General features: G+C 51.4%; 1 protein-coding gene across 24 annotated transcripts in view; it reads right to left on the reverse strand.

Annotated features, from left to right (window-relative positions):
* CACNA1G (calcium voltage-gated channel subunit alpha1 G) overlaps positions 1-12,368 on the reverse strand; it is a 142,048-nt gene that overhangs the window by 91,266 nt on the left and 38,414 nt on the right. For all 24 annotated transcript variants that reach the window (XR_015807857.1, XM_088176774.1, XM_088176785.1 and 21 more), the window contains exons 2-3: positions 6,736-6,847; positions 6,129-6,262 (exon numbers count right to left, since the gene is read on the reverse strand). Coding sequence is in view for 23 of the 24 variants with exons in the window: in XM_088176774.1 (XP_088032900.1) it covers positions 6,129-6,262; positions 6,736-6,847 (246 nt within the window). In the remaining variant the exon portion in view is untranslated. The remainder of the gene's footprint in view (positions 1-6,128; positions 6,263-6,735; positions 6,848-12,368) is intronic.

Below are 12,368 nucleotides of genomic sequence, written 5' to 3' on the forward strand. Positions count from 1 at the left end.
CCGGCAGAGTCACACAGAGAGTTTCTGCTGAGGGCACTTTCCAAGGAAAGCTTGAACTCTCCCCTTTCACAGCTGGGTGCTGGGGATGCTGCACAGGCAAGGCATGTGACCAAGGTCACACGAGGAAATGGTGACAAAGCAGCAGGGGCTGCAGGCAGGGCCACCCCTGAGAGCTGCCCACCCCCTGCACACACCGAGCCCTGCACTGCTGGGGAGAGATAGGCTGAGATTTATTCAGCGTTAAAAACCTTCCAAAACTGGGCATATAGACACCCTTTATCTACAAAGCACAGCCATCAGTGGGTGATATTAGGCCATCGGTGCTGGAAAAGACAAGGGGAAATTATTTAGGCGGCGTTGTATCTTCAGAAAGCTGGAATGAAATTTCCCCCGGCTCTTGCCAGCTTGGCTGTGCTCTGCTTTCACTCAGCGGCTGCGTTTGGAGCCTTGCGAGTCTCACCGCATTCGTGGGTGTTGCTTAATTTTAAAAATACTCATTTCAATCAAGCTGAACAGAAGAAAAAGAATAGCACACAGAGAGCATGAACCCTGCAGCCTGCTGGATCTGGCTGCACCATGTGTCCCAGCCAGGACACTTGACTAATGAGGCTTTTGAAGCAGCAGCAAGTTCAGCTGAAGAACTGAAAAGAAACTAAAGAATTACCTTTGAAAAGGTCCTAAAACTTAAAAAAAACCTCCAGGCTTTTCACAGGTGGATTTGAGTCAGCTCAGCAGCAAGGGAGACTGCTGAGGGCTTTCTTTTACCCAGCAGGTTTCCGTGAGTCAGGGATGCAGCTTGTTCGGGATGCTCTGCTCCAAAGGCTGTGGGAAGGCAGCACGGAACATCCACAGCCATGGATTTCATCTGTGCCCAGGTCTTGGCTACCCTTTATCCGCCCAAAAGTAACTTAAAACATTAAATTGCACAGCTCAGCTGCAGATATTGAAGTCCTGGAGGTTCATGATGACAAGTATTGGCTTGATGTTGTTCTAAGACCTCTGCTCAGAGCACAGAGCACCTAATTTGGGATTAGTCAGGACACAGTGGGGCTGCAGAGGAGGCTCCCAGTTTCCAGGACACTCATATCCATCCTGGAAAGCCCAGGAGAGAGCCAGGCTCCTGGGAGAGGGTTTGGTGCAGCTTTTCCTGTGGCACAGAGGGGCTGTGGCTGTGGCAGTGGCTGCACATTGGGTAATTGTGTGTGCAAATCAGCCTCTTCCATGGGCATGCTCAGGGTGCCCGGGCAGCACAGAGGACACTGCTGCCACGTCCTCATGTGCTGCTCCTCGGGTCAGACAGCTCAACAGAGGCAAATGGGATGAAAAAGCAACATTCACCCTGCCTCTGCCTTAGTTTCATTTTTAAGGGATGAAGAGACTGATGCAGTGGGAGGCTGCAAGCAGGGGAGCCTGTAGGCAGTCCCACACCAGCTCTTTCTTCCCTGTGTCTGAACCAGGGAGTGAAACAGCCCCTTGATCAGCCTTGTACAGCTGAAATGCCCTTCAGAGAAGCCCTGCCTGCCTGTGGAGCCATCTGGCACCGTGGGGTGAAGGCCCCATGCTGGAAGCTTCACCAAGAGCACCCAGCAGGAATCTTGCTCTGGCTGCTGCAGCCATGGGGTCACAGCTCCCTGCTGAGACCAGAGGGCACCATAGCCCTCCTTCCAATTTCTGAAACCCCATCCAGATTTAGATGGAGCTAGGATGGAGTGGGGGCTGTGGCATCCCTTTCTATCACCTATGAACACAACAGGGTTTCCTGCAGCCTCTTTCATCCCTGAAATTCAGTGCTCAAAACCAGGAGGGAGAAAGACATCCTTAAGGTTGTTTATGAAGACTTCAGTGAAGATCACTGTTTAATACAGCCTTCAACAGAGAGAGAAAAAATCATAACAAACATTAGAAATGTTCAGGAAGCAAAGAGAGAAAGAAGTGGTGTCTGTTCCTGAATTAAGCAGCCTGCCAACCACCTCCAGCCCCAGCTCCTCTTCAATCGTAAGAAAAATATTCCAGAAGTGTTTAACTTTCCTACAAAGTCTTTGAAGAGGCTCGTTACCATTACAATGAGCAAAGCACAAACAGGGCTCCTCAGTCTTGGCCAAACAAGTGTCTGAGCCTGGAGTAACCCCAGAGCCACACAGCTCAAAAAGGGGATGATGCACAGCCCAGCTCGGTGGGGAGCAGAATGTGGGCACAGGAAGGCAGAGAGGAACCCCATGAGCTCTGACAGCTCCAAATTATCCCCTGGTGTAAAGCTCTCTCGCAGGAAAACAATAAACCATTAGGGATTTTTGTTGTTTTGGGTTTTGAATCATAGAATAGAATCATAAAATCTCCTGAGCTGGAAGGGAACCACAAACATCAAAGCCTAGCTGCTGGCCCTGCACAGGGTAACTCCAAAATCACACCATGGGGTTTTTTGATGAGGATGGCTTAAAGCCCATTTCAATCCACACGGATGCAGAGGTCATGGAAGTCCTTATCTGAACAGAGCCAGAACAAGCTGTGTTCCTGCAAGCTGCTGGGCCTGCAGCAAAGTGTGGGGAGATCTCAGTCTGTGGCCACCCTCTTCCCACAGCCTGAGCAGAGCAGGTGTACCTGTGCCCTGCCAGGAAGATTGTGGATGCTGGGTCCTACAGTGGCCAGGGAGACACCAAGTCAGGGCACATCTCCATCCCACAGCTCTGGCTCGCCAGCCCAAGCCCCACTCAGCATTAAACCCAAACCACTTCTGCATATTTTGGGCTGTGAGCAAGCATCCATCCTCAGTACATCTGTGTCTTATGCTGGGAGAGGTCAGAATTATATTGAATCATCTTTAGAGGGCTTTAGATTGCTGCTTGCAATGCCTGGTAACCTTCAAAGTCTTCTCTTGCAAGCAAACTCCCCAAATCCCCTCCTCTAAAAATAATGCAACATAATTATGTCATTCATCACTTTTTTCCTCTCCCCTTTTCCCCCATACAACTCTGTAACCTACAGCCAAAGCCGTGTTTCCCTAAGCAGAGTTTTGATAATACAGCACTATTCTCATCTCCAGCAAGTTTTACTGTAATTACACACTCTATAATTAGCACTAATTGCATTACATTGTCACAAAGAAGTCATTTACCCTCCATGAGTTCATGAGATTGATCTGGACAGTTTAACAGAGATGAGAAGCTCTTAATGGCATCCCATGGAAGTGGCCAGCAGGAGCAAGGACAGCATCCAAGAGGCAGATTTGGGGCAAAAATGCACAAAATGGCTTCTCCACAATGCTAACCTTTGTCAGAGCTAGAAAGTTCTCAGAGAATGGAGAAGATGAAATGCTTTTTTGGGGGGTGGGGGGGGAGGTGGGCAGTGTGGGTTGAAGCCTATTCCAAACTGGTGGTGGCTGGGAAGGATTCCTATGGATGCTGTGTCTGTGGGAGTGTACAGCCCCAGTATGACATGCTTTCCCCACCTGATGCTGCCCCACAGATATAGTTTGCTGCTTCTCTTCTCCCCTGACATCATGGAAAAGGAAATGGCAGGGAAAGCAGCAGAGCTGGAGCTCGGGGTCCTGCTGGGTGCTGCGGAGCTCACACTGTGCTGCTGCTTCCCTCCTGCCATGTCTTACACATAAAGGGCAGAGAAAAAATGTGAAGGCAGAAACAGAATTGCTAGGTTGTGGTCACCAGGACCGCATGGAAACCTCAGTCTCCTCCCCTGGCATTTCACTGGGGAACCTGGTTGAGGCCCTTATGTGAGACCTCCATAAAAACATGACTCACTTCATCTGGTACGTAAGCAAACCCAGCTGGGTTTTGAGGATTGCCCTGGCACACACTCTCCAGGGCCCCAGTTTGGCTCTGGCCTCTTTCCTGACACCTGCTCAGATGCAGGATTCCTCCATGCACAGCTCAGCTCATCCCTTTCTCCTGTGCTCTGCTGTGGCCATGGGTGCTCATGGGGGCAGTTTGCTCCATCTGGGAACCAAAGAGCTGCACTAAGGGCTACCTGAGGAATTTCCCTCTGTCTGGTTGGGGTTTGACCCTGCAGCACTTTTATCCCTTATCCCTTATAGTGTTTTTGACCTGTTTCTTGGCTTTAAGGGCTTGAGTCCTTTATTTTTTTTCTCTGCCACAGCAGTGTCCCATTCCTGCATCCCCTTTGGCTTTCCCTGGCACTCAGCAGGCTCTCCAGGATTGCAGCAATGCTCTGAGTAGGATGCAGCACTCCAAGATGGGTGGGCTAGGATTGGAGGAGAGCAAAAGGGCACCAAAGGGAGCAGAGAAAGCCAATGCTGGAGGAGGAGAGGCTCTGCTTTGCATTTAAATCCAGTTCGATCCTTTGCCAGCTGAATTGGTTTTGACGGGGCCCAGATGGGAGCAGTTCATGCACATGAAGGAAAGAGCCATCACTTAGTGAGAGGCAAAGCTGACCTGGCAGAAGGCACAAGAGGGTCAGGCTGCCATGCTGCAAAATCCTCTGTGGCAAAAAAAAATCTCTACATGTTGGGGATGGGGGAGCAGCTGCTGCAGGGAGGGATCTGTGCCATGATGTGACTCTGCCCAGGAAGGAGATAACTCTCACATACCCAAACACCTGGCCAGGTGCAGGCAGGCAGAGATTTCTTTGCTTAAGCAAAGAGGAGTGTGATATTTTGGCACAGGAATAAGGATGGTCCCTGCTGGTGTCCCTCTAGAGTGAGGTCCCATCATGATGGGGTCCCCACAGGAGGACATGAGGGAATAGTCTGGCTCCAAAGGCTTTGCAAGATGAGCAAGCAAAGGCAGGACCAGGCTGGAAAGGCAAGGTGGCAGTACCCTGGCACAGTGGAGTTGGGAAAAGCCCAGCATCCATGACCATGCTCCCCCAGATGGGATGTCTGGCCTTGCTTGGGTTGGGCTCTTCATCACAATTAATTCTGGTAGAAGACATAATAAACAAGAAGAAGTAAAGGTGGCTTAGCAATTTCCAGCCCTTGGATGTGCTGCTGGTGTCTGCAACCCTACCAGACCTGACTGGACCCTCTTGTCCAGTGTCCCATCACTCTTGTTCCTAACATTGCTCAGACATTTCAGGAGGAAACCCTGACCCTTCTCTTAAACTAAGGAGCCAGAGGCTGGTGGGGCTGGAAAGTAGGAGGTTGTGGCTTCCTGTAGAATACAGGTTTATGGGGACAATTACATCTTCTGGGTGTGAAGTTCACTACATCTTCTCACTTCTGCAACAATGAATTTTTCAGTCCAAGGATGCACTGGGAGACCTGGCACCTCCATTTTACTTCTCCCAGATGATTAGCAGAGGCACAGGCCATGTCCCTGTGAGACCAGCAATGGACCATAAGCAAAACTCATTAAGGTGCTGCCCCTTCTTGGATCACACCAAATCCATGCCAGGCAAACAAGCTGGGAGGGGCCTCTGCTTTTTTCCAAGAAAGTTTGATCCCTAGCTCTATGAAAAGAGGCAAAACCTCACTGTTTTCCCAAAAGTCTTGAGGCTCTTGGGGCAGGGAGGGGAGGCAAAGGCCAGCAAGAGATTCATGTGTCAAAGGAATTCAGCTCACTGGCCAGTGGCCAAGGACTTTTCATGTGGATTTCCAGCCTCTGCCAGGAGACTCTCAGATGCTGGAAGAGCTTTAATTCAAACCAGGTGCCTCTGAAAGGAAAACACTCAGAAAGGAAAACTTGATCACTTTCCCTCAAGAAATAAAAAAAAAAAAAAGATGTAATAATAAGGGCAATCCTGCACGTTTCAGTGAACGATCCTTCCTTCCATGCTCCCGACTGCCCACTCCAAACATGGAAACTAAAACCTCTGGTGGGCTGGAGGGAGCAGAGCCAAGCCCAGTGCCCAGAAAAGGAGCCCCAGGCTGGTCAAAATCCACCACAAACAATTTTTGTCACCCTGCCCTGCTCTGTCTGTGAGCTGAGCATCAGCTCTCCCTCCAGCTACTGAGAGCACCAGAGGGGTGGCTGCAGCTTGGGAGTGATCCCTGCTGGGAATATCACTGTCCTGGGACAGGCAACACTGGCACCAGCCAGCCCCCAGCCTTCACTGCTGCAAACCAGCTGCTCCTCCAAATCCAGTGCTTGCCAAGCAGAGCCATAAATAACAACAGAGAGACTCGGGAAGAAGGGGACCTGCCTCCCCAGACCTACCCTGCAATGACGATGAAGAAGTCCAGGCGGTTCCATGTGTCTCCCAGGTAGCATTTCTTCCCAAAAATCCCCAGCGCGATCATTTTGACAATCATTTCCACAGCAAAGAAGGCAAAGATGAAGTCATCAAAGCTCTGCAAAAGAAAGGAAGGGAGGAGGGATGCTCCTGCACACTTGCACCAAGGGAGGGAATTATAAACCCGAGTTCAGCAGGGTCTCCATTTGCATCTCTCAAAGCTAATCCCTGGGAAGAAGCTGTGCTGAGAGCAGCCCTGTGTCTTGCCCAGCCCAGATGGTCCGACAGCACCCAAAGTGCCAGGATAATGGGACAAGGACATTTTGGGCACTGCTTTCACTGACCACTAGATGGTTGGCCTTCCCCAAGCACTCCAAGAAGGGCTTGGCTGGGCTGGGGCTGGCACAGCCTGGCAGGGGCTTTGCCTGACAGCACCAGAGCACCAAAACCAGCATTTCCCAAGTGCTGGCAGCACAGACAGCGCAGGCAGGACCTGCCATCCTGGGACACCATGGCTGGAGCCAGCTCAGTCCTTCCCTCTCCACATGGACGTGAGGCTGTGCTGAGCTTGCAGCAGCGCCGGGGCCGTACCTGGAGGATCCTGCAGCGCGGCGAGTCGCAGGCGATGTCCTCGCAGGGGTGGAACATGCCCAGCGTCACGCAGTTGAGCAGGATCACCAGCATGCTGACCCTCTCAAACCACCTGCACACAGCCGTCAAGGAGCCAACACACCCACAGGTGCATCCACCAGATGGACTGGAAAGGTTTTCCTGGTCTTAAGGAGCAGAGCAGCTTCCCTGCCTTAGGTGCTGTCTGGGTTTACGTGTTGAGATACCTGCACGTGTTCTCCCCATGCTGCCATCAGTAGCTACAGCTGATGTGAAAACCACTCTAAAATGGAAGTTGCATGGCAAGAGTGCTGAGTGCTGATGTGATGGATTAAAACATTTAATTAAATGAGCGATATCAACTTTTAGAAAAAGCTAAAAAACCCCACACCATTAATTTCCTCTCCTGGCGTTTTACGGAAGAGCACTTTAACAACATTACAATTTCTATTAACCATGTCACAGCTTATCCCAGGGGTGTTTCCCTGAAGCCACTGCTTGAACTTTCATTCCCAATCCAAATTAAGACAGCCAAAACCATTAATGAACTGCCTAAAAGCCTTTAAGTGAGGGCCAGCAGAGCCCATTCCCTACCCTGCCTCTCAGAGCAATTTTTAAAGAGCTGAGCTGCTGGGACAGATGTTGATGCATTTTTGGGGCAGAATAAAGTGTGCTGCTGCAGCATATCCCCATAGAGATGGTTCAAACCCGGTACCCAATTCCTGCATCCTTCTTGGGGCATTTCCAGGAGCACAGAGATGGGAAATCCAGGCACACCGGTTCAGTGTGATGCTGGGTTATCTTCCTGCCTAGCACGAAAAACACCCTCTCAACTGCCAGAACCCACAGACAGCAGGGCCATGCTCCTGCCTGAGTGCCAGCAGCAGCTTCTATGCTCCAGGAAAATAAGCATGGCCCTTGTCAGACGAGAGTTTTCACTGCAACACAGCAGCGGGTGGTGTTGAGGAGCCCGTGCTGTAGCGTTATCTGCCTGGGGAAGGGAAAGGTGAGGATGAATCAGCAGGTGCCTCCCTGCTGGGCATGCAGGTCTGGGGCTGGCAGCTCCTGCCACCCATCCTGTGTGAATTCCTGGAAAACCACATGGGGCTGAGTCACCGTTTGGTTGTCGGCAATCTGGATCTTTTAATTGGGAGAAATGTTTACAGGATATTGGGATAGACATTCCAACTGTCAGGTTGGGGCTATGGGCTGGGATATTTAGTTTAAATATAGTCCTGTGGGGGCAGGCATGGAGGGCAGCCAGAAGAGGGGGCAGCTACTGGAGGGAATCCCCAAACTGGGGGGGTGGGAAGATTCCCCCAGCAGAACCAGCCGTGCCCAGGGCTCTGCCAGCAAGGAACTGCAAAGCCCTTGGGAACATAAAGAATTAAAAACACCCTGTATGATCCCAAAGGGGTGACAGAAGGATTGTCACCTGCATGGGCTGTGCAAGAGATGCAGCAGGGAAGTGAGGAGGTCCCAGGACAGCTGAGTGGGTCAGGTCAAAACCTGCAGAGATAGATGGACAAGTCCCCAGACAGTCAAAGATCCATTCAAATTCTTCTCTGGCAGTGGGCAAGAGCCTTCACTGGAACTCCTCCACACACTCCATCCCAGCTGAGGGTGCTTTTGCCCCAGTGGGCAGCTGCTGATGCTGGCTGGGGACTGCAAACCCCTGGGCAAGCAGAGATGGGAACACAATCATGGTGGGCATCAGCTTGGAGCCACTCTGATCCCACCTCCTCCCTGTGCAAGACCCAGCACGGCCCTAATGCCCACCCAGGGCAGCTGAGCAGAGCCAAGCCCACCACAGCCCCATGTCCAGCACAGAGGGATGAGCAAGGCCTGAAATGGAAGAGCACAGGATGGCACTAAAGACACCCTCCCTTGTCCTTCCCTGGCACCAAAGACACCCTCCCTGTCCTTCCCTGCCCCAGTCTGCATGAAGCCTCAGATGCCCCTCAACACCCATTAGAGTGCTGGCACTGGTACCAGTGACCAACTGCAAGTGGAGTGCAGCCCCCCAGGATGCCACAACCTGCCACACATAGGGCACCAGCTGTGGCCAGCAGGGAGATTTGGGGACCAGAACCACATCTGTACGCCAAGAGGGTCCCTGTGGTGCAGCCAGCAGTCCCTACCTGCCCAAAGACACAGCCCCGGGCCAGCATCTGCCATCCTGGCACAGCCATGGCCCCCCATGCTGCCCACCCTGGCCATGGTGAAGCTCCCCCCATCCTATCTTGTCCCCCCCTCTCAGGGCTGCCTTCCCCACATCCCAACTTGTCTTGCAGGAACAAACATCTGCAGGCAGGAAAACAGCCTGGAGAGGGAGGGGGACCCAGGGAGCAGGAGGGGTGTTTATTTGCTGACAGCAGAGGTTTTTTACCCAAAATTTAACTGCAGACCACTTATCAGCACATTGCTCCCTGGAGCACATACATTTCAGTCCAATATAACACTTCACTCTGATTAAATATTCCCAGGACAGGCACCCCAGCAGTGCCGAGGGCAGTATGTTAATGTGCAGCTGATAGATCAGAAGGTTGGGGGGGGTGTTATTTTTTTTTCTCATTTTTTTTTTTCCAGCTGAATGAAAATTCAAGCTCTTTCTTCTGCTAATGGGATTTTCAGAGGCACACAAAGTGCTGCTGGCTATGGCTTTGTACCGACCCTCCTTTGAGCCGAGAGGCTGACAAAGGGAAACTCTTCAATTAGCAAAAGCAGAAGGTGCTTTTTTGAATGCCTCTCACTGCTGCAGTGCAGGCAGGGAAGGGGCAAAGGGGTTTTGGGGAAGCACTAGAGCCAGTGTTGGTGCCTGGCCAGCAGTTCAGGTGAGGAGGAGAACACTTGAAAGGAGGGGCAGAGGTGGCATTGCCACCACCCCAGTGTTGAGCCGAGCCCGTGACATAAAAATTTGCTGGGAGCAGAGCTGGCCTTCAGGGTGCTGCCCCCTCCTCACACCAAGCAGGGCTGATATTTAAAAGAAAAAAGATCAAAAATGGGTTTCATGCCCACACAGCAGGTGATCACCCCATCCCATGGGTGTCAGAAAGTCACCACTTTTAAGGGTCACCTGCTCATCCCAGCATATTCTTAAAATCCCGTCACATTTTTACATCCCATCGTATTCTTAAAAATCCACATTTTTACCACCAACATGCTCAAGGCAGGCAGCCAAAATCCTCGCAGATTCTTTTCAACTAAAAAAAAAAAATCTGTTTCTGCCACATAGAAATTCGCAGTAACACTTCTGTTGTAACCTAACTCTTAAAATTCACAAGATAGAGAGAACAAAAGAAAAAAAAAAGAAGGAAAATGTCCAGAAATCACTCAGTTGTTACAAAAGGAGCCTTTTCACAGAGCCCTCAGCCCCTTCCCAGCACCGGTGCTCACAATGCCACCTGTCCGTGCTGCACAGCACCTGACCTTTTGGAATTAAGAGGCAAGAGTCCCAGATTCAATTAGCCAGCCTAACACAATTAAAAGAGAAAGATATTGCATTATGCTTGCTATAATTTGGTTGCAGAAGTTTGGATCAAATTCACCAGTGAGTGAATTAAATGGGGATCTGTTGCCCAAGGGCAGCAGTAACCAGGTGAGATGCTCTGTCCAGCTGCATCCCGGGCTCTCTCCAAGGAGCTGGAGCATTGCACAGCTCCTGGTGGGCTCTTTGGCTCGGGGGTGAGGAGAGCAGGCACCTCTGTGCCCCACAGATGCCTTTCCCTGGGGGAAGTGCCACTGACCGAGCTGAGCACGGAGGGGAGCATTTGGTGATGCTCCACAGGGACACACATTCTCCTGTGGGATTAATATTTCTTTCTTCCCCTGGCGCTTTGCTATTCCCAGGTAGCTCCCACCATTCCCCCTCTCCTCCTTCCCTGACCCCTCTCCCATTCTCCAGCAAAGCAGCAGCTCCAAGGACATGGGAAGTGGGGTGGGACAGCCCTCTTCCCCTCAGCCCCTTGCCCAAGCAGGGCTCCGTGGGCATCAGGGGCTGCAGGTTTGTACCAGGCAGTGAAACCCAACCACAGGAATGCATAAAACCCCCTGCATGCAGGCAGATGGCACCGGGCTCTCTCTGCTGCCTGTTTTTTAGGGCAAGGAGTCGTTTCCACCCAGGGATCACATCCAGGATGAAGTCCCCCATCAGCACCCACAGCCATCCCTTCTGTGCCAGGAGAAGCCCTCACTCACTGGGACAGCGGCTGGGATTTGACAAATGTGTGGAAAGAGCTGGCAAGGCCTGGAAATTTTTGTGCAAATGTGATGTAAAAATTGGGTTGAAATGACAGCCTCCCCCTGCAGTGTCACCAAGTTTCACCAGCTTAGGAGTGACACCGGGATAAGCTGCAGACGTTAATGAGAGTGGAGTTTTAGGCTTCATTCATATCATCAATTCCAGAAATAGCCCCTTTGACAGGAGCATAATGGCACTTCCAGGGCCTGGCCTTTGCGGGGGTGGGAGAAGGCAGGGACTAAAATCCTAAAACATTAATTTAGGCCATTTGCAAGGGAAGTTAAAAGTCCTCAGAATTAATCTGCCTCACGGATGGAAATAATAACCCCTTCCCAGCTTTGCCTCTGACTGCACCAAGCCAACAGGAAAAGGCTCTTCATGTCATGCCCAGTTAAAGGTTATAGGATTCCCATCACAACCCTGGTCATTTAATTAGATTTATTTTTTTTCTACCACATTCCTTCGAAAGCAAGATCAGCCTCTGTATTTTGCTTTTAGCATTTGCAGGAAGCATTTCCACCTCTGTGGATGCAGCAGTACCAGGGGTGCTCTCAAAATATCTCTACCCAGTGAATCCACTTCCCTGGCCTGCAGCCGAGCACTGGCAGGGGTCTGCCCCCAGTGTCACTGTAATGTGGTTTCTACCCCACAGCTTTGCCCTCCCAAATGCTTTTCCAGGCCTGCTGTCACCCGTCCCTCTGAGGGACACAAGCACAAGATGAAGCAGGGAAGATGCTGCAGGTTTACAGCTTCCTGCAGCATCACAGCAGCAGCAGAGCTGCTTTTCCCTGGCAGGATGGAAAAGCCACTGCAGGCAGGGCAGCCCTGGTGTGCTCATGGCACACATGTGATGGAGCACTTCCCTCCTGCCCTGTAGTCTGCAGGGATTTGTGCCAGGCCAGTCCTATGGCCAGGGCATTCCTGGAAAGCAAAGCTGAGAAGCTCCTCCAGTGGGGCTGCAAAAAGGGGTTTAAAAATTCAAGCACTGCTCAGAGAGTGTTTCCATTTCCACCGCGTGGCAGCCTGCCCCATCCCGGGTCACTGCAGCTGGCAGGCTGGGGATGAACTGCCAGGAGCTGGCATGACCCCACTGAGCCTGGCATATCCCCACCCACAGGCTCTGAGCCGGGAAAAATCCAGCCAGGAGCATCCCTGCCTCATCACTGCTCTGCAGCTCTTCGAAACCCCTTCCCTCCCAGCACAGACAGACCCAGGAGGTTCTTTTAATTCATGCAGCTTCACAATTAAACCTGGGATACCAAAACAGGGCGATTATTCATGGCAGTGTTTTTGGAAATGTCATCTCTAATTCATTTTGGCTTGCAGATGTTCAAAGGGATGCACTGCTGGCTGCTTCCCTCTGCCATGAAAGGCA

The sequence above is a fragment of the Sturnus vulgaris genome, chromosome 20 (assembly GCF_052056855.1).
Source record: "Sturnus vulgaris isolate bStuVul1 chromosome 20, bStuVul1.hap1, whole genome shotgun sequence".
NCBI classification, from domain to species: domain Eukaryota; kingdom Metazoa; phylum Chordata; class Aves; order Passeriformes; family Sturnidae; genus Sturnus; species Sturnus vulgaris.